Consider the following 19,475-nt stretch of genomic DNA (forward strand, 5'->3'; position numbering starts at 1 on the left):
TAATTTTATTTCTGTTCAGTATAAGATCACTTCATTCGGATCAGATAAACAATCATTGAAAAAGAGACAGGGTGGGTGGGCGGGGCTAATTATGTTCTTCTGTCGAGTGGGAGTGGAAAGTAAGAATAATAAAATCGAGGAAGTGAAAAAGTAAAAAACAGTGATAATTGTAACTTTTTTCGTGTACTATTTGCCACAAAATTGATTTCTTATTTCGTCTGACCTAATTTCAATTGATTTTCGGATATACTTGAAAAACGGTTGAAAATGTCAAACTTGCCAAAATGAGTCTTATCCTATCAAATATTAGCCCCGCCCGGCCACCCTCTATTTTCTTAGAGGGTATGTCATTTGCCAAAGTTGGTCTTATCTTACTAAGTATTAGCCCCGCCCACCCACCCTCTATTTTCTTGGAAGGTATGTCATCTACCAAAATCAATCTTATCTTAACAAGTACTAGCCCCGCCCACCCCCTCTCTTCTCATTCTAACGACTAATTTTACTTCTGTTTAGTAGCTTCACTCAGATCGTATAAAATCGATCACTGAAGAGGAGACAGGGTGGGTGGGCGGGGCTAATTATGTTCTTCTGTCGAGTGGGAGTGGAAACTAATAATAGAACCTAGGAAGTGAAAAAAAAAAAACAATGCTAATCGTAACTTTTTTTTTGTTATACTATTTGCAACAAAATTGATTTCTTATTTCATGTGACCTAATTTCAACTGATTTTCGAATATAGTTGAAAAATGCTCGAAAATGTCAAAAGCGCCAAAATCAGTCTTATCCTATCAAATACTAGCCCCGCCCGCCCACCCTCTATTTTCTTAGGGACTATGTCATTTGCCAAATTTTGTCTTATCTTACTAAGAATTAGCCCCGCCCACCCGCCCTCTATTTTCTTGGAAGGTATGTCATCTGCCAAAATCAATCTTACCTTAACAAGTACTAGCCCCGCCCACCCCCTCTCTTCTCATTCTAACGACTAATTTTATTTCTGTTTAGTAGCTTCATTCAGATCGGATAAAGTCGATCACTGAAGAGGAGACAGGGTGGGTGGGCGGGGCTAATTATGTTCTTCTGACGAGTGGGAGTGGAAACTAATAATAATAAAATCTAGGCAGTGAAAAAGTAAAAAACAGTGATAATCGTAACTTTTTTTTGTATACTATTTGCCACAAAATTGATTTCTTATTTCATCTGACCTAACTTCAAGTAATTTTTGGATATAGTTGAAAAATGGTCTAAAATGTCAAAAGCGCCAAAATCAGTCTAATCCTATCAAATACTAGCCCCGCCCGCCCACCCTCTATTTTCTTAGAAATTATGTCATTTGCCAAATTTTGTTTTATCTTACTAAGTATTAGCCCCGCCCACCCGCCCTCTATTTTCTTGAAAGGTATGACATCTGCCAAAATCAATCTTATCTTAACAAGTACTAGCCCCGCCCACCCACCCTCTTCCCATTCTAACGACTAATTTTATTTCTATTTTATATTATCTTTCGATGCTTATCATACAGATGTTCACTTTTTATTTTTGAAGACTATTTTCAGTATATACAGGGTGAATCGCTCGAACTATTCCAACTTGTTTTCTGTATTAAAGTTGATAATTATTGCGATTTTGTATGTTTGTAAGAGACTCACTAACGTATCAAGTAACAAGATGCAGGAATAACATACACCCTGTATATTAAAATTGTATTTAATGAATGATACAGCGTACCTCTGTTTGTCTCCATAAAATATTACAACACAGATATTAAAATCAACACTATCTACGTTTTTTCGAGAAAATTAGATAACGTGGCAACGTCGCATCGGGATTTCAAAAATAAACAATGGCTATAAAAGCTAATGAGAGACTAAAGAAAACATACAGGATGATGAAAAAAAAGACGTATTTGCTCGATGGTACGTTATTAAGAAGCTCTGCTGAACTCGAAAAAACGGGTTAAAAAAATCTCTGAACCAAATTTTTGAAAATATTAAATTTCAAAATTGAAAAATTGACTTAGTAATTCTGATGTTCTAATGTGAAATTAACTAAAAATCTAAAATTTCGAAAAAAATGGTAAAAATTACACGTGTTAACAGTAAAAAATTATTATTACTAAATTATTAATAAGTAATTATCGAACTGTCTATTAAGACATTAAAAGAAATTAGAATTACCAAGTTATTACAATTCTCCAAAGCCATCTTAACAACGTATCATCGATCACGTACGTCATTTTTTCATCACCCTGTATAAGAAAATATACAGGGTGTTCTATTGAAAAAAAAAAACAAGGCATATGCTGTACCTCCAAGAACCGTGTACACCTTTAGCCTTTAACTTTTTTTTCTATGTAATACTTAATGAGAATCTTCGATGCAATTCTTGTACATAAAAAAAATGCAATACGGTTATTTTTATAATCTGAGTTACAATATTTTTATTCTAAAACGTTACAATGTGCAAATATCGATATTTCAGTTGTTTCAAACTGAACACCCTGTATTTAATTGCTCTATTTTTGTTAGGTTAAAAGAGCGAAAAATTGCAGAAACTATCGATTTCAGATACAGAAAATAATAAAATACAGGGGGTTCTATTTGAAAAAATGGAAATATCGATATTTAAAAATTGTAAGACTTTAGATTTTTTTATAAACACCTGTATATTAAGACTAAATTTAATTTACACCAGAACCAAATCCAAAATAACTCTATTGCGTTTTTTTTTGGAAACTTTGTATTGCTAGGAAATTTCAAGAAATTTTTATTTTAAAACCTAGGAATAGGCAAACGAGATGCATAATATACAAAAATTTAGAGGGTGCTCTACATGTATAAAAAAGTTGTGTGTTATATCTAGTACATCCTGCATAGTTAAAAATCAGTTTTATTTATATTTACACATCATCGAAAAAAATCGTCTAAGCTAAGCTAAGAAATTTATTTTTAAAATAATAATGTTGGCATTGTGCAGTTAGTTGACACTTTATTTGACAGTTATTTGATCCTAAATGTCAAAATGATTAATAACAAGAACAAGGAGCGCCTTGGTTTGCCAACATAATTTTTAAATTTCAAACATAGCTAGACGACTTTGATTCTCAATTATTTGCTATTTTTAGTCATACTTCAGACGTTTAAAACGTAATTTCAAAATTTTCTTACACAATATCATTGAAAACCACTATTTTTCATTATGTTCGTATTGTGTTTATCTTCGGCAATCCCGGAATTTTTACGCTTTGACTATCTCTTATCACTGACTTTTATAAATCTCATCGTATCCAAACTGACACCAACTTAGATATTTTAAACCCTGTCAAGATTTTATCGTTCAAAAAAATCCCGGACGACTTTCGAATTGGAATTTTGAAGTGTAATAACACAAGTTAATAATATCCGACGTATTTTTTTTAGTTAATTAAATTGGAAGCGCTTCTAGTACATCCGATATTTTTTAGAACATACAACCGCCAAGGTTATCTATACCTTCCATTATTTCCAAATCTCTAAATTTGTTACAAATCCGTTATTATAACTAATTCCCGTAATCTTACTAATTTTAAGGTTAAAAATAACTACAAAGTTAGGATTTCCGGTGCGTTGAGGTCGATATTTATTTAGTAAAAATTTAAACTGCAGCGATTTTGTTATTTATTGCCTCCTTAGTTATTTTATTTTTTGAAAGTCCGCAACAGAGGGGACTCGTCGCACAACAAAATTTAAATGTCATTGTCATTTTTCGCCTCCCTTGCGCTGAACGAGCACACTTCACAAAATGCAAAACGTGTGCATCATACACACTTATACAGTGTCTGGTGTTATTGTGTTAAAAAAAAAACAAATTTAAACATGATGCACTAACAGCAACAAATAAACAAAATATAAAAAAAATATACAATAGAAAAAATATATACAAAAGACCACTACCATTAAACAATTAGTAAAAAAAGAAACAAACACCAAAAAGCAAAGTAACTAAAACGCAAAACTTAATGAAATTAAAATTTTCAGTAGTAACGAATTGAATCGGATTAAAAATCGGAAACTAAAACCGTTATTATCGAGTAGTAAAATCGGCGGCGACTTACCTCTCTGATGGTGAGTGTGTGAGAAACCATCTGTATGTTGTTCTGGCTCTGGCTGTTGGGAAGATTCTCGCTGGATCTAGACCTGACTAACTGCCTAGATCCGTTTATCACATTTTTGCTTTTCAATACCATTTCGGTACGGATGAAAACCCGCGAGATGTAAGCCGAACTGAGTCCTCGGATCCCGAATGCGACCTTCAACAATTTCTGGGGTGTCACCGGCATTTCCTTGCAGAATTTGTTCAAGGCCGCGTCGATGCCGTTCCTCTGGATCTCAGTCATCCATTCGGAGGACGGCGACGAGGACGCTTTGTGGAAAAGGATAAGAATTGCCATCGCCGTCCGGTAGAGAACCTGCAACAAAGAAAAAATGTTGAAACAATCTTAATAATCACATTACTTTAGATCAATTGTTATTTAAGGTGGAAGTATTTTTGACAAAATTTCACGCCGTTTTGGTGTTTCAAAAGAAGGATCAGATTCATAATTATTTTTGTCGTTCATATAATTGCCATTAAAAAATCTTGAGTTATGATTTCATGGTTCCACAATTTAAGCAAAAAATAAAAAATCAGCTTTCAAGTCAAAAAAATAATAAAAAACAAAATTCACGAAATCAAATTTTATAATTTTTCGAAAAATTATACTGTATTTGTACTGTATCTCGCGGAATAAATTTGGACTGATTTTTTTTTTTAAGAAAACAGGAATCTCAAGATACTTTTTATTAAAAAAAGATTAGGGACCCTAATATTCTTTTAATTTTTTTTTTCAAAAACAGAAGGCCAGGGCCCCCAAGATTTTTCGAAACTTCTTACAAATTTTTTTCAAAAATAAAATCAGCTCCCCTCAAGATTCCTTTAAACTAAAAATATAATAGCAGGGACCCCAAGACTCTTTTTAATTCTCAAAAAAGACACTAGAAACCATGATTATTCACAACAAAGTCTTAGATAAATTATAAAATTTGTTAAACGAAAGATATGTAGTATGTATTTAAAGCGAAGATAAAGAAACATGTCACTCGTATGTTTTAAGTGAGTTTTTCAAATAAAATCGAAGACTTTATCAAAGATAAGGAAAACCACAAAAAAACGATAAAAACTACAAGAAAAAGTCGACAAAAAAGTCGTAGAAAGATAATATATAAAAAACAACAAAAAGTGGGACAAAAAACGACAGAAAAAAACGATTAAAAACTACAAAAACAACAAGAAAAACTATAAAAAAGGAACCTACTCTGAAAAAAACGACGAACAAAAATGAGCGATAGAAGATCAACAAAAAAGATGACCAAAAGGGCATCAAAATGGGGACAAAAAACTTCAAAAAAAAAACGACATAAAAAAGACGTCAAAAATCGGCAACCGAAAAACATCAAAAAAGGCAACAAATAAGTTATAAAAATAGGAGATAAAAACGGAGACAAAAACATAACCAATACAAAAGTAAGCAGCAAATAAAAAACAGCAAAAGGAACGACAGAAAGAGCAATCAAAAAAAGTTATTAAAAAGAGGACAAAACAAGACAAAGTAAGGCGATAAATAAGGGTAACAGAAAACAGAACAAAAAGAGTATAAAAGGGCGATAAAAAAAAGAAACAAAAACGTGATCAACAAAAGCCACAAAAAAGGCAACAAACAAAGGACGACAAAAAGAGCAACAGAAAAAAAAGACGACAAAAGAGGGCATTAAAATGGGGACAACAATGACATAAAAAGGCGACAAAAATATACAAAAAGGCCACAAAAAACGGACAGAAAAAGGGTAACAGAGAACCAACAAAAAAGAGACAAAAGCGTGAACAACCAAAGTCACAAAAAGGCAAGAACACGACTAAAAAAAGAGGCGGAAAAGAGGGCAACAGAAAAACCAACAAAAAAGGATAACACAAAAAATGAAAAAAAAAGAAAAAAACGTGAATAACAAAAGTCACGAAAGCAAAAAAACGATAAAAAAATAATGGTAAAAGGAGCGATAGAAAAAGCACCAAAAAAAAGATAACGTCAAAGACCATTAAAAGGAGAACAAGAAAGAACATAAAAAAACGACAAAAAAAAGGACTCGAGAAAACAACAAAAAGAGTGATACAAAAGGGTATGTATAAAAGGGGAGGCAAAAACGTGATAAACAAAAAACTACAAAAGAAGCAACAAAAAAATACAAAAAGGCAACATAAAAACCAAGAAACAAGGGCAATAAAGAAAGTGATAAAAAAGGAATAAGTCATAAAAAAAAGGCAAAAAAAGATTAAACAATGGACGACAAACGGAGCAACAGACAGGGTAACCAAAAAAATGCCAAAAAAGAGGGACAGAAAACATAAAAAGGACGACAAAAAACAACATAATAAAAAACTAGACACAGAAAAAACTACAAAATGATAAATCAAAAAACCGACCCAAAAATGGAGGCAAAAGGAGCCAGAGAACAAGCAACAAAAGAAAGACAACAAACAAGAGTAGAAGGAGGGCCAAAAACGACACAAAAATTGAAAAAAGCTAAGGAAAACGACAAAAAACGGCTAAAGGAGCGACAGAAAGACTAACAAAAGAGATGACAAAGAAGGCATGAAAATTACAACAAAAACCATAAAAAAATAGCAAAAAAGGGGCAATAAAAAACAAAAATGGCAACAAAGAAGTGATAAAAAAGGAGATAAAACAGAAAAATGGCTAAAAAAAATTGAAAAACAAAACTAAAAAAAAGCGATAAAAGGACCGACAGAAAGACCAACAAATAAAATGACAAATGGGGAGCAAAAAACTACAAAAAAAAAACGACGTCAAAAAAGGCAACAAAGTGATAAAAAGAGGAGATAAAAACGGAGACAAAAACGTAACCAACAAAAAAAGCCACGAAAAAAATGCAACAAAAAAAAGGGCAGCAAAGGCAGATTAATAAAAAAAATGAATTCGACAAAAAAATTACTAAAAGCTGCACAAAAATAAGACAAAAAAGGCGAAAGGGCAACTAAACAACTAAAATAGTGATAAAAAGCGATAAAAACGGAGATAAAACGTGACCAACAAAAGCCACAAAAGAGGCAACAAAAAAACGACAAAAATAAGAGGAAAAAAGGAGCAATAGTAAAAGCAACTAAAAAAAAGATGAAAAAAGGAGGAGACAAAAACGACATACAATAAAGGCAAAAAAAAAAAAAAGAAAAGCAGCAAAAAGGGAACAGAGAGCATAAAAAAGAAACCCATAAAAGACAACACAGAAACAACAGAAAAAGTGACGAAAAAAGAGAAAAAAAAGCGTAAAAAAGCAGTCCCAAAGAGGCAAAAAGACGACTTAAAAAAAGGGCTACAGGCAAAAAGTGATCAAAAAAGAGACAAAAACGTGAATAACAAAAGTCACAAAAAGCCAAAAAACCTATAAAAGGAGAGCAACAGAAAAAAAGACGACAAAAGAGGGCATTAAAATGAGGACAAAAACGACATAAAAAGACGGTAAAAATATAAAAAAAAGGCAAGAAGAAGCGGACAGAAAGAGCATAAAAAATGCCAGAAAAAGCGTAACACGAGAACCAACAAAAGACAGACAAAAGCATGAGCAACCAAATTCACAAAAAAGGAAGAAAATGAGTAAAAAAAGGGGCGGAAAAAGAGCATTGAAAGGGGGACAAAAAAGGACAACAGAAAAAACAACAAAAAAAAAGATAACGAGAAAGAACAAAAATGGACAAAAAAACGACAAAAGAAGGACTAGAAAAAACAACAAAAATAGTTTTACAAAAGGGAGAAAAAACGTGACTAACAAAAAAGGCAACAAAAAAAAAACAAGAAAAAATGGACGACAACAAGGCAATAGCAAAAACTAAGAAAAAAGGGCAACAAAGAAAGTGATAAAAAAGAATAAATCTTAAAAAAGGCAAACAAAGAACGGCAAACGGAGCGACAGAAAGAGTAACCAAAAAAACGACAAAAACAGGGGCAGAACACACATTAAAAAGGGCGACAAAATACAACATTAAAAAAGGCAATAAAAAGCGGGCCACAGAAAAAAAACACAAAAAGTGATAAAAAATCAAAGAACCGACTCAAAAGTGGAGGCAAAAAGAGCGAGAGAAAAAGCAACAAAGAAGAGAAAACAGAAGGACTAAAACGACATAAATAAGCTTTAAAAACCGACAAAACAGTAACAGAAAAACTATAAAAATGCATAAAACTGGAAAAAAGCTAAAAAAACGGCAAAAGGAGTGACAAAAAGGGCATGAAAATGGGGACAAAAAAATATAACAAAAAAGATAAAAAAATATCAAAAAGGGGGCAACAGAAAAGTCATCAAAAAACGCGAGCAACAAACAATTAAAAAAGGAGATAAAACGGAGACGAAAACGTAACCAACAAAAGAGCCACAAAATTAAAAGCAACAAGAAAAAAACGACAGAAAAAGCAATAAAAAAAAATTAAGTCGACCAAAAGCGATAAAAAAAGGAGACAAAAAGACAACAACGAATAAAAAGGCAACAGAGAACCTACAACAAAAGACGTGGCGAAAAAAGATTAAAGCGTGAAAAAGTCACAAAAAGGCAAAAAGGACAGAAACAAGAGCACAGAAAAGGGAACAAAAAAGGGCAACAGAAAAAACAACAAAAAATGGTTGCGTAGACCAAAAAGTGATTAAAAAAGAGATAAAAACGTGAATAACAAAACTCACAAAAAGCCAAAAAACGATAAAAAAAGGACGAGAAAAGAAGCGACAGAAAAGGCAAGAAAAAAAAAGATGACGAAAAAACCAGTAAAAGCTAGAAAAATGGCAACAAAAGCGACAAAAAAAGGACGACAAAAGCGGCGACAGAACAAGCTACGAAGAAGGCGACAAAAAAGGCCATTAAAAAGGGGATAAAACACGACATTAAAAAAGCGATAAAAAAGGCCTAAAAATTATGTATAAAGTCAACGAAAAACCGACAGAAGAAACAGCCAAAAAAAAGGGGACAAAAATGTGTCCATATTTCTAATTTTCATATGGTAAAAATTTATAAAAACATGGATTTTTATTTCAATTTATTTTGTTTTTTTTTTATCTATCGAAATATAAGTATAGAAAATATTTCGTTAACATTTTTTAAATACTTGAAACTGCTAACCCAAAAAATGTGCTCTTTTCAGTAGCTCATTCTTCTTCTTCTTCTTCTTCTTCAAAAAAAAAAAAAATTAAATTGGTCGAACATTTCAGTTTCAATGAAGTTAAAAACTCCACTTTCTGCGATACTTAATAAATGACGAAATTTAGTCAGCAGTATGTGAAGTATTCGTAAAAACATATACGTATACAGTTGGACTTCTATTTAACAAATTCGATAAAACTGAAAACACATCATTGGTAAGTTACACGAGAGTATCTTTCTGGTAAACTACTCAAAAAAATTACACCTTGAAAGTGTGTTCGTGATATTGAAGTTTCACTGTATTTTCGTATGGTGCTGCAGTCACTTTTAACAGGTATTATAAATTTGTTTGGATGTCGCAATTCATAGAGTACAAAAATAGAGATTTTCTAGTTTATCCATGTTATTCAGTTTCCAGCCGGTCCAATGAATTTAATTTGTTTCTTAATTGTTGGTATTTGATTTTTCTACAGTAATAGTACGGAAAAATAACACGTTCAAAGACAACTAATTAGTAAAAATAGACCATTTAGGAAAAACCACAATTTACTGATACTTTATTATAACAGTACACATGGAAAATTTAAATCGCTTAAACTACCCAAAACAGTCACTTTTTGATTACACTCAAGACGACTCCACTCCACGTTGCTTTCTTCTGAAACTACAACAAATCTGGAGCGCACAAAACTGAACATACCAAAAAAACACGAAAACGCAAGGAAAAAAGAGCAAGAATATACTTATAAGGAAAAGGGCACCAAACTCCCTTAGTGCATCGCGGTACATTACCACACCCAAAAATGTCACCACTATTTTGCCCACAATCAAAGCTATCGCAGTCAACACCATGTGTATCATCACACACACCCAATTCTCCTGAAAAAAACCAACAGTAAAAACAGTGCAGCTGTCACATTTACGAAACTAACTTTCCTGATACCATAAAGCAACAAACACCCTTTTGAGACCGTGATTATTCCAGAAGCTAACATAATGTATATGAAAGCCTGGTTGTAGTAGTTGAAACCTAGTAAACCCATTCCAAGGACGCAACCAGTCCCTAGAACCTTGCAAGCGGTAAGTAGTACTAAACAAATTCCAATTACTTACTATCTCGTTCACTGCTTCATAGTTAACGAACATTTTTGCGTACGACGTGAGGTAACTGTAAGACATTTTGTTTTGTGGAAACGGAATTCGATGGTGCGTGTTTCGATAATGAACTAGTTTTTCGTTTCGTAGTGGCTGTATCTATTTTGAGTTTGCCCCTTCTCTGCTAGAGCGAATGTTTGAATTGTTCCGCGGTGCAGCAATTTGGTGTGGTATTAATGGAACGAATTGTGTTTTGGTTAATTTGAGATGACGTCATCAACGTATTGGTGGGGATACAGATAAATACAATACAATGTATACAACGACCATTTATTACATCAGTCTTTCAAAGTACACGTATTTCGCAGCTGCCTGTGCTCCCAAATACTGGTAAAATCGAAACGCGCAAAACTGTATGTACCAAGAAAACCCAAAAAACAACGGAAAGAAGACGAAGTAGACCGTTATGAACATTGAATCGGTGTAAGATTGGATGATCATTGGGGTATATAGGGCCACATATATAACCACTGCTTTGTACAACAGCAAGGACAAAACCGACAACAAAATGTGGACCATCACACATATCCTGTTTTCCTGAAACGTACCCAGTTAAAGTGTCTATTACCATAGCACTTTGGAGTAGTACTTTTTTGATACCGTGCAACAGCAGACACCCCTTCAGCATGGTCAATATTCCACATATCGCTGCATGGTACGTAAAGTGCAAAGTCATAGGATCAAAACCCAGTACCCCGACCATCATGACACCCACGGCCCCCAAAACCTTGAAAACTTCCAATCAACAACATCATCCACAAGAAAAAGTACTCACGATTTCGTTAATCGCCTCATAATCAATGAGAATCTTCCCGTGGGACTTCAAGTAACCGTCCGACATTCTAGAGTACGGGGTTTTTAGACCACTGGATGCGTCGTACAGCTAATGAAACGTCTTTTGCATTCGCACTTGCTGTAGCTATTTTGAGATTGCCCCCCTCCTTGCCAAGCAATACTCGACTGTAAATTTGTTATGATACGTATCGAACGCATCTCCGGACGATTTTCCTCTGGAAATATTCATGATAGGTCGGTTATTTACGCAATTATTTATGCAATTCCAGCTTTGTCGGCACTTGGGGGTGTTTTGGAAAACGCAATTACAATTGTGTATTTACCGCTCAAACGTGTTTCTGGACGACAGCCAATCAGCAACAGTAATTAGTTCGGGTTATTGTTCTAGATGGCGATGAAAAAAAAATTCAACTGGTAAAATGCGTCCCAGTAAATACAGTTGTGACACTCAAAAAACAATGAGTACATCGCATGATTATGTCTTAACGATATACCTATGTAACATCACATTGGAGTACTACGATTATGTAACCAATAAGTAATGTTAACTGTAGTTACTACATATCTGATCAATATATATGTATATACATGCTTCGGAATGCTTTATTTTTATTAGTTAATTATGTAAAGTGCTTTTCAGTTCATTTTACAAAATGGCATGTCCAATCGAAAATTAACGTTTCTAACAGGGCAACACCAAAAAACATTTAAAAACATACATATCGAGTATTATATAGCTCTATTTTATATTTATTATTTATGTTTGTGTTGCAAGTAAATAGTATATTCAAAAACAAAAGATGCTGTGTCTTAAAAAAAGAAATTTCTTCCCTGTCTTAAATCTTGCACAAACGAGATGGCACCAATAGTGAGTTGCTCTTATTTTTTTTTCATATTATATTTCTATGTAATTATATTTACTTATAATTTTATTTTTATACGTCCATAACTCTGCCTATGCATCACTGCCAAAAAGGAACAATTATACATATACAGAATTTTGAAATAAGCTCGAAAAATAAAATCACATATACAGCTTAAAGATTAGAGCTTTTTTTATATTTTTCATTTCCTAGATTCTATTAGTTTTCAATCCCACTCGACAAAAGAACATAATTAGCCCCGCCCACCCACCCTGTCTCATTTTCATTGATCGATTTTATTCGATCTGAATAAAATTAATGATCATATACTGAAAAGAAATAAAATTAGCCGTTAGAATGAGAAGAGGGCGGGTGGGCGGGGCAAGTGCTTGCTAAGATAACATTTATTTTGGAAAATGACATACATTGCAAGAAAATAGTGGGCGGGTGGATGGGGCTAGCATTTGATAAGATAGAACTGATTTTGGCAATTTTGACATTTTCATCCAGTTTTCAACTATTTTCGAAAATAATCCAGTCTGGTCAGGTCTTTTTTTATTTTGCTCACATCCTAGATTCTATTAGTTTCCACTCCCACTCGAAACAAGAAAATAATTAGCCCCGCCCACCCACCCTGTCTCCCTTTCATTGATAAATTTTATTCGATCTGAATAAAATTAATAATCATATACTGAAAAGAAATAAAATTAGCCGTTAGAATGAGAAGAGGGCGGGTGGGTGGGGCTAGTGCTTGCTAAGATAACACTGATTTTGGCAAATGACATACATTGCAAGAAAATAGTGGGCGGGTGGGTGGGGTTAGCATTTGATAACATATAACTGATTTTGGCAATTTTGACATTTTCGTCCAGTTTTCAACTATTTTCGAAAATAATCCAGTCTGGCCAAATCTTTTTTTATTTTTTTCACATCCTGGATTCTATTAGTTTCCACACCCACTTGAAACAAGAACATAATTAACCCCGCCCACCCACCCTGTCTCCTTTTCATTGATAGATTTAATTCGATCTGAATAAAATTAATGATTATATACTGAAAAGAAATAAAATTAGCCGTTAGAATGAAAAGAGGGCGGGTGGGCGGGGCTAGTGCTTGCTAAGGTAACACTGATTTTGGCAAATGACATGCATTGCAAGAAAATAGTGGGCGGGTGGGTGGGGCTAGCATTGTGATAAGATAAAACTAATTTTGGCAATTTTAACATTTTTGTGCAGTTTTCGACTATTTTCGAAAATAATCCAGTCTGGTCAGGTCTTTTTTTATTTTTTTCACATCCTAGATTCTATTAGTTCAGCGATATCGTACTAAAATAAAAATGAATATCAGATGTGGCGATTCACATATAGTTTTACAACACCTTATCAAAATTTAAAAAACCACTATGGTATTATTTGAAATTTATTGTTAAAAATTATAAAAATTGGTCCAAAGTTACTTAGACAGCACTTTCCTCGCTCTTGAAGTCTGGTATAACATATTCAGTTTTGTCAGATAATTGTAAAATTCGATTTAGAGATTTTGTTGCTGATAACGCAGTAAAGAGATCCATCTGGCGAATGACTAACTTTATGTTTTTATATCCAATTTTTGGTTTCTTTATTTATTCAGTTTTTCAAATTTTCAGCCTTTCATTTTTCAATGCCATGATTTCCACGTTTAAAATTTTTCAATTTGCAGTTTTTGGATTTCCAGTCTTTTTCAATTTTTCAGTTTCTTTAATTTTCAATATTTTGATTTTACAATACATATTTCTTCTTTTTTATTTTTCACTTCGAATTTTCGTTTCTTCAAATTTTCATGATTTTCATTTTTGACATTTTTCAATTTTACAGTTTCTCATTTTTCGATTTTTCACATTCTCAGTTTCCAATTTTTGTCATTTTCAATTTTTCGTTTCCTCAATTTTTCAAGTTCTTGATTTTTATTTTTCATTTTCCCGATTTTTTTAAGTTTCATTTTCTCGATTTTATGTCACAAATTTTCATTTTTTCATTTCCTTAATTTTTTGTTGTTTCTTTCGATTTTTCAATTTTTCGTTTCCACAATTTTTCATGTTCCCGATTTTTATTTTTCAGTGTGGCGAATTTTTAATTTTTATTTTCTCGATTTATATCATAATTGTCCGTTTCTTCATATCCTTTATTTTCTGTGGGTTTTTTTCGATTTTACAATTTTTTATTTGTTCAATTTTTCAAATTTTCAGGCTTTGAATTTTCAGTTCCTCCATTTTTCAATTTTAAAATTTTTCACTTTGCAGTTTTTGGATTTCCAGTCTTCCGATTTTCCAATTTCTTTAATTTTAAATATTTCTATTTCATAAGATATATTTCTTTTTTCTATTATTTTTCACCTTTTCGATTCTTAAGATTTTTCAAGTTTTCATTTTGTAATTTTTCCTTTTTTATTTTTGATTTTTCAATTTTCCGTTCCTTCAATTTTTCGGCTTGCAACCGTTTTTCAATTTGGCCATTTTTCAGTACTACAGTTTTTCATTTTTCGATTTTTCAGTTTCTCAATTTTTCGTTTTTCCCTTTTCCAATTTTTTTCCGATTTTTATTTTTCATTTTCCCGATTTTTTAATTTTCACTTTTTCGATTTTATATCACAATTTTCCTTTTTTTGATTTCCTTTATTTTTTGTTGTTTCTGTCGATTTTGCAATTTTTCCTTTATTAAATTTTTCAAATTTTCAGGTTTTTAGCAATTTTTCTTCAAATTTTCAAGTTTGATTTTCACTTTGTACATTTTCAAGTTTTTATTATACGCTTTTTCGATTTTTTATTTTTGATTTTTCAATTTTACAGTTTCTTGACTTCTAAATTTTTCAATTTTTCGATTTGCAATTTTTCAATATTACAGTTTCTCATTTTTCGATTTTTCACATTTTCAGTTTTTAATTTTTGTCATTTTCAATTTTTCGTTTCCTCAATTTTTCAAGTTCTGGATTTTTATTTTTCAGTGTGGCGAATTTTTAATTTTTATTTTCTCGATTTATATCACAATTGTCCGTTTTTTCATTTCCTTTATTTTCTGTGTTTTTTTTTTCAATTTTACAATTTTTTATTTGTCCAATTTTTCAAATTTTCAGGCTTTGAATTTTCAGTTCGTCCATTTTTCAATTTTTAAATTTTTCACTTTGCAGTTTTTGGATTTCCAGTCTTCCCATTTTCTTTAATTTTAAATATTTCTATTTCATAATACATATTTCTTTTTTTTTGATTTTTCACGTTTTCGATTCTTAAGATTTTTCAATTTTACAATTTCTCGACTTCCAAAATTTTCAATTTTTCGGTTTGCATCAGTTTCTTAATTTTTAATTTTTCCCTTTTCCAATTTTTTGTTTCCGATTTTTATTTTTCATTTTCCCGATTTTTTAATTTTCACTTTTTCGATGCTATATCACAATTTTCCTTATTTTCTGATTTCCTTTATTTTTTGTCGTTTCTTTCGATTTTACAAATTTTCCTTTATTAAATATTTTAAATTTTCAGGTTTTTTAGCAATTTTTCTTCAAATTTTCAAGTTTGATTTTCACTTTGTACATTCTTTCAGTTTTTATTATACACTTTTTCGTTTTTTTATTTTTGATTTTTCAATTTTACAATTTGTCGACTTCCAAATTTTCCAATTTTTCAATATTACAATTTCTCATTTTTCCATTTTTCACATTCTCGATTTTTAATTGTGCCCTTTTTCAATTTTCCGTCCCCTCAATTTTTCAACTCTCCGATTTTTATTTTGCATTTTCCTGATTTTTTATTTTTCATTTTCTCGGTTTTATGTCGCAATTTTTTGTTTTTTCATTTCCTTGATTTTTGTTGTTTCTTTCGATTTTCCAATTTTTCGTTTATTCAACTTTTCAAATTTTCAGGCCAATCGATTCCAATTCGTCGATTTTCCAATTTTTAATTTTTCAGTTTGCAGTTTTTGGATTTCCACCCCTTTTATACTTTTTGGATTTTCAATTTTTCGTTAAACTGTAGATTTCTCAAATTTTCGACAGTTTTAGACTTTGATTTCTAAATTTAAATTCTGGAATTTCGATTTGTCGATTTTTCAGTTTTTCGATTTTTAAGTTTTAGATTTTCGAATTTTTCTTTTTTGATTCTTTGATGTTTGGATTTTAGATTTTTCGATTTCTGGATTTTTTGATTTTCCAGTTCTTCAGTATTTCTATTTTCCAATTTTTCAAATTTTGACGTTGCTAAATTTTCAATTTTCCGATTTTTCGATTAATATACATTTTTTTTTTATTTTACCGTTTCTCGAATTCGCAGTTTCGATTTTTCAGTTCTTCAATTCTTCAGTTTTTCGTTTTTTAAACTTTAGATTTTTCAATTTTCCACTGTTCTATATATATTTCGATTTGTGAATTTCTCGAGTTTTCAATTTTTTGAGGACTTGTTTCGATTTTTCGATTCATCGGTTTTTCGTGTTTTTACTTTTCGGCTGTTCGATTTTTGAATTTTCCGATTTTTCAGTTTTCCGATTTCTCAATTAATCTATTTTTTGGTTTTCCCATTTTCGACTTGCGAAGGTTTCGATTTTTTAGCTTATCAGTACCTCAATTTTTCGATTTTTCAGACTCCAGATTTTTCAATTTTTCGGCTTTTCGATTTCCCAATTTTTCAATTTTTTAATTTTCCAATTTTTGGATATTTCGTTCAATTTTGTGAGTTTTCTCAGTTTTTCGATTCTTCAATTTTTCAATTTTGGGATTTTTTAGTATTTCGACTTGAACAATTATGTATTTACCGCTCAAACGTATTTCTGGACGCCACAACGGTAACAAGTGAGATAACTGTCAGACATTTTGTTTCGTGGAAGCGGAATTTCAATGCGTGTTATGATAATGAACTAGTTTTCTAGTTTTACTGTATCTATTTTGAGGTTGTCCCCTCTCTGCTAGAACGAATGTCTTAGTTGTTCCGAAATGGAGCAATGTGTCGTGGTATTAATGGAACGACTTATATTTTTGTTAATTTCAGATGACGACATCAAACTATTGGTGGGGATAGTCAGATAAATACAATACAAAACCACTGGTTAAACAATGAAATGAAATTCTTCTAAACGTATACAACGACAATTTATTCCACCGTTCTTCCAAAAAATACACATTTTTCGCAACTAGCTGTTTCCCAAATACTGGTAAAATCGAAAGGCACAAAACTGTATGTACCAAAAAAACGCCCAAAGCAACGGACAGAGGACGAAATACACCGTTATGAAAAGCGCATCGATGTACACATGCATGTCCATTAGGGTAGATATGACCTCATATATAATCGCTACTTTGTACAACATCAAGAACAGAATCGACAACACTATGTGCACCATCACACATATTCTATTTTCCTGAAAATTACAAAGTGAAAATGACCATGACCACAGCATCTTGAAACAGTACTTTTTTGATACCATACAACAACAAAAATCCTCTCAACATGGTCAATATTCCATATATCGCCACATGGTATGCAAAATCCAAAATACCAGGAAGAAAACGCAATAACCCGATCGTCATGATGGCCACGGCCCCAAAAACCTTGAAAAATTCCAATCAACAACATCATCCACACGAAAAAGTACTCACAATTTCGTTAATCGCCTCATAATCAACCAAAATCTTCCTGTGGGACTTCAAGTAATCGTCCGACATTCTACAGTATGGGGTTTTTAGAACACTAGATGGACGCTACAGCCAATGAAATATCTTGCTGTAGCTATTTTGAGATTGCCCCCCTCCTTGCCAAGCAATATTGTAAATTTATTATGATACGTATCGAACGCATCTCCCAAAACGATTTTTCCTCTGGAAATATTCATGATAAATCGGTTATTTACGACGCCGCAATTATTTATGCAATTCCAGCTTTGTCGGCACTCGGTCGGGTGTTTTGGTAAACGCAATTACAATTATTTACCGCTCAAACGTATTTCTGGCCGCCAGCCAATCAGCAACATGTAATTAGTTCGGGTTATTGTTCTAGATGGCGATAAAAAAAAAAATTCAACTGGGTCAAAATCAGGGAGGCATGTAGACATTGAAGAATTCATTGGTATGGGTCGGGATTTGAGTGTCCGAAAAAACTTCAACTAACTCAATTCCAAGAACCCCCCGGCTTTAAAATAGCCGTTCCAGTTTAAACCCGACTTTCCAAATACTGAGGAAAATAAAAAAAGACGGAAAAAATCAGCTGTTTCGGTAAACATCAACAACATGGGATTTTTTTTCTGGGCGGCGTACGCTCGACCGTGCCAAGAACTCCTCGCTTGGCAACTGACGTTCGGAATCACGAGCCAAAATCTATGTTATATTAATACACCTGCGGTTTTATTAATAGAAAAATGAGGATGATTGGTCGGGTGGTGTCGAGGTGGAGCCACCTACCTTGATTCCTTCGTGGAAAAAACAGTCCATCACGCGGACGAGGTGCTGGAAGGGAAGACCCTGGAATATCCACCAGATCCAGTCCATGTAGATGCGCTCGGCTCTCGAGCTGGGGCAGTGCCTTTGGAGGTGAACGGCGGCGCTCTTCTGGAAAAATAAGAAAATTCCGTTGAATTTAAACAAAAAAAAATTGGTCAATAAAAATCACCATTAAACATTACGAAAGTTTTTTCAATCAATTTTTATCAAGCTTCTGCTTTCCCTAGAATATCTTCTAGAATCCTTTTAACGACACTTTTTTTCTTTTTAGAAATATTCGAACTCGAATGAAAATCTTTTCAAAATCTTGTTTTTGGAGTTGTGGCATATGGGTACTTTCTGTTTTGGACCTTTTCATTTTGATTAATTACATTTAAATACAGATTCGTAAGACTGAGATTTTTTTTGCACGACTTAAGATAAGATTGATTTTGGTAAATGACATATCTTCTAAGAAAAAAAAGGGCGGGTGGGCGGGAATACTACTTTTTCATAAAACTAGAAAAACTCTAAATTTAGCGAGTAAAAATATTACTATGTGGCCATAAAAACGCTATAATTTTGGAATCAGTACATCAACGTGACTACGAATTTTTAGACGAACTTTTCAAAATTGAAATTTTGCACAATTTTCGAAATTTGACTAAAAAAATTTTCGTTTGGATTTCGGGCCGCAGGAGTCACTTCCGGCTTCATTTCTTAGATAATTTTAGTCGATTTCCCAGAATCGCGCATTGAAATATATCAATTTAAAAAAAAGTTAAAAAATTCGAATTTCACACCGAATATTTAGTAAATATTGCTCCGTGACCCTAAATACGCTATATTCTATAAGGTCTATTCCTGAATTTTTTGAGAATTTTTAGACGACTTTTCCGAAAATGAAATTTTCCACTATTTATGCAAATTTCGACCCATCTTCGACGATTTTCGATATTTAACTAAATACATTTTCTTGTAGATTTCGGGCCGCAGAAGTCAATTCCGGCCTCACTGCTTC

At 32.4% G+C, this 19,475-nt stretch overlaps 3 protein-coding genes across 7 annotated transcripts in view; all 3 read right to left on the reverse strand.

The window, feature by feature from the left end:
* Positions 1–19,475, reverse strand: part of LOC135131038 (GTPase-activating protein skywalker) — a 187,212-nt gene that overhangs the window by 41,309 nt on the left and 126,428 nt on the right. For all 4 annotated transcript variants that reach the window (XM_064058558.1, XM_064058555.1, XM_064058557.1 and 1 more), the window contains exons 4-5: positions 18,437–18,583; positions 4,090–4,443 (exon numbers count right to left, since the gene is read on the reverse strand). In XM_064058558.1, coding sequence (XP_063914628.1) covers positions 4,090–4,443; positions 18,437–18,583 — 501 coding nt within the window. The remainder of the gene's footprint in view (positions 1–4,089; positions 4,444–18,436; positions 18,584–19,475) is intronic.
* LOC135130954 (uncharacterized) lies at positions 9,754–11,265 on the reverse strand. 2 transcript variants are annotated; one of them, XM_064058438.1, is made up of 5 exons: positions 11,140–11,265; positions 10,954–11,091; positions 10,323–10,901; positions 10,142–10,279; positions 9,754–10,088 (listed from the first exon to the last, which is right to left on the reverse strand). In XM_064058438.1, the coding sequence occupies exons 3-5, from the start codon at positions 10,386–10,388 to the stop codon at positions 9,837–9,839; spliced, it is 456 nt and encodes a 151-aa protein (XP_063914508.1). In that variant the 5' UTR covers positions 10,389–10,901; positions 10,954–11,091; positions 11,140–11,265; the 3' UTR covers positions 9,754–9,836. The 2 variants fall into 2 exon arrangements, with proteins under 2 accessions (XP_063914508.1, XP_063914506.1); XM_064058436.1 differs by lacking the exons at positions 9,754–10,088; positions 10,142–10,279 and having other exon boundaries at positions 10,621–10,901; positions 11,140–11,257.
* LOC135131094 (uncharacterized) lies at positions 17,091–17,727 on the reverse strand. The gene is made up of 3 exons (XM_064058629.1): positions 17,639–17,727; positions 17,453–17,590; positions 17,091–17,400 (listed from the first exon to the last, which is right to left on the reverse strand). The coding sequence occupies exons 1-3, from the start codon at positions 17,702–17,704 to the stop codon at positions 17,173–17,175; spliced, it is 432 nt and encodes a 143-aa protein (XP_063914699.1). The 5' UTR covers positions 17,705–17,727; the 3' UTR covers positions 17,091–17,172.

This window comes from Zophobas morio, unplaced genomic scaffold, assembly GCF_036711695.1.
Source record: "Zophobas morio isolate AGI-343-1 ecotype UQ-CSIRO unplaced genomic scaffold, CSIRO_AGI_Zmor_V1 ptg000018l, whole genome shotgun sequence".
NCBI lineage: Eukaryota > Metazoa > Arthropoda > Insecta > Coleoptera > Tenebrionidae > Zophobas > Zophobas morio.

Coding starts and splice junctions, on each gene's coding strand:
- LOC135130954 (XM_064058436.1), bottom strand. CDS start 11,205: ATGTCGGACGGTTACTTGAAGTCCCACGGGAAGATTCTCATTGATTAT. Junction 11,092..11,139: donor ATGAGGCGATTAACGAAATC/GTGAGTACTTTT, acceptor GAAGTTTTCAAG/GTTTTGGGGGCCGTGGGTGT. Junction 10,902..10,953: donor TGTTGCACGGTATCAAAAAA/GTACTACTCCAA, acceptor GGTACGTTTCAG/GAAAACAGGATATGTGTGAT.
- LOC135131094 (XM_064058629.1), bottom strand. CDS start 17,704: ATGTCGGACGATTACTTGAAGTCCCACAGGAAGATTTTGGTTGATTAT. Junction 17,591..17,638: donor ATGAGGCGATTAACGAAATT/GTGAGTACTTTT, acceptor GAATTTTTCAAG/GTTTTTGGGGCCGTGGCCAT. Junction 17,401..17,452: donor TGTTGTATGGTATCAAAAAA/GTACTGTTTCAA, acceptor TGTAATTTTCAG/GAAAATAGAATATGTGTGAT.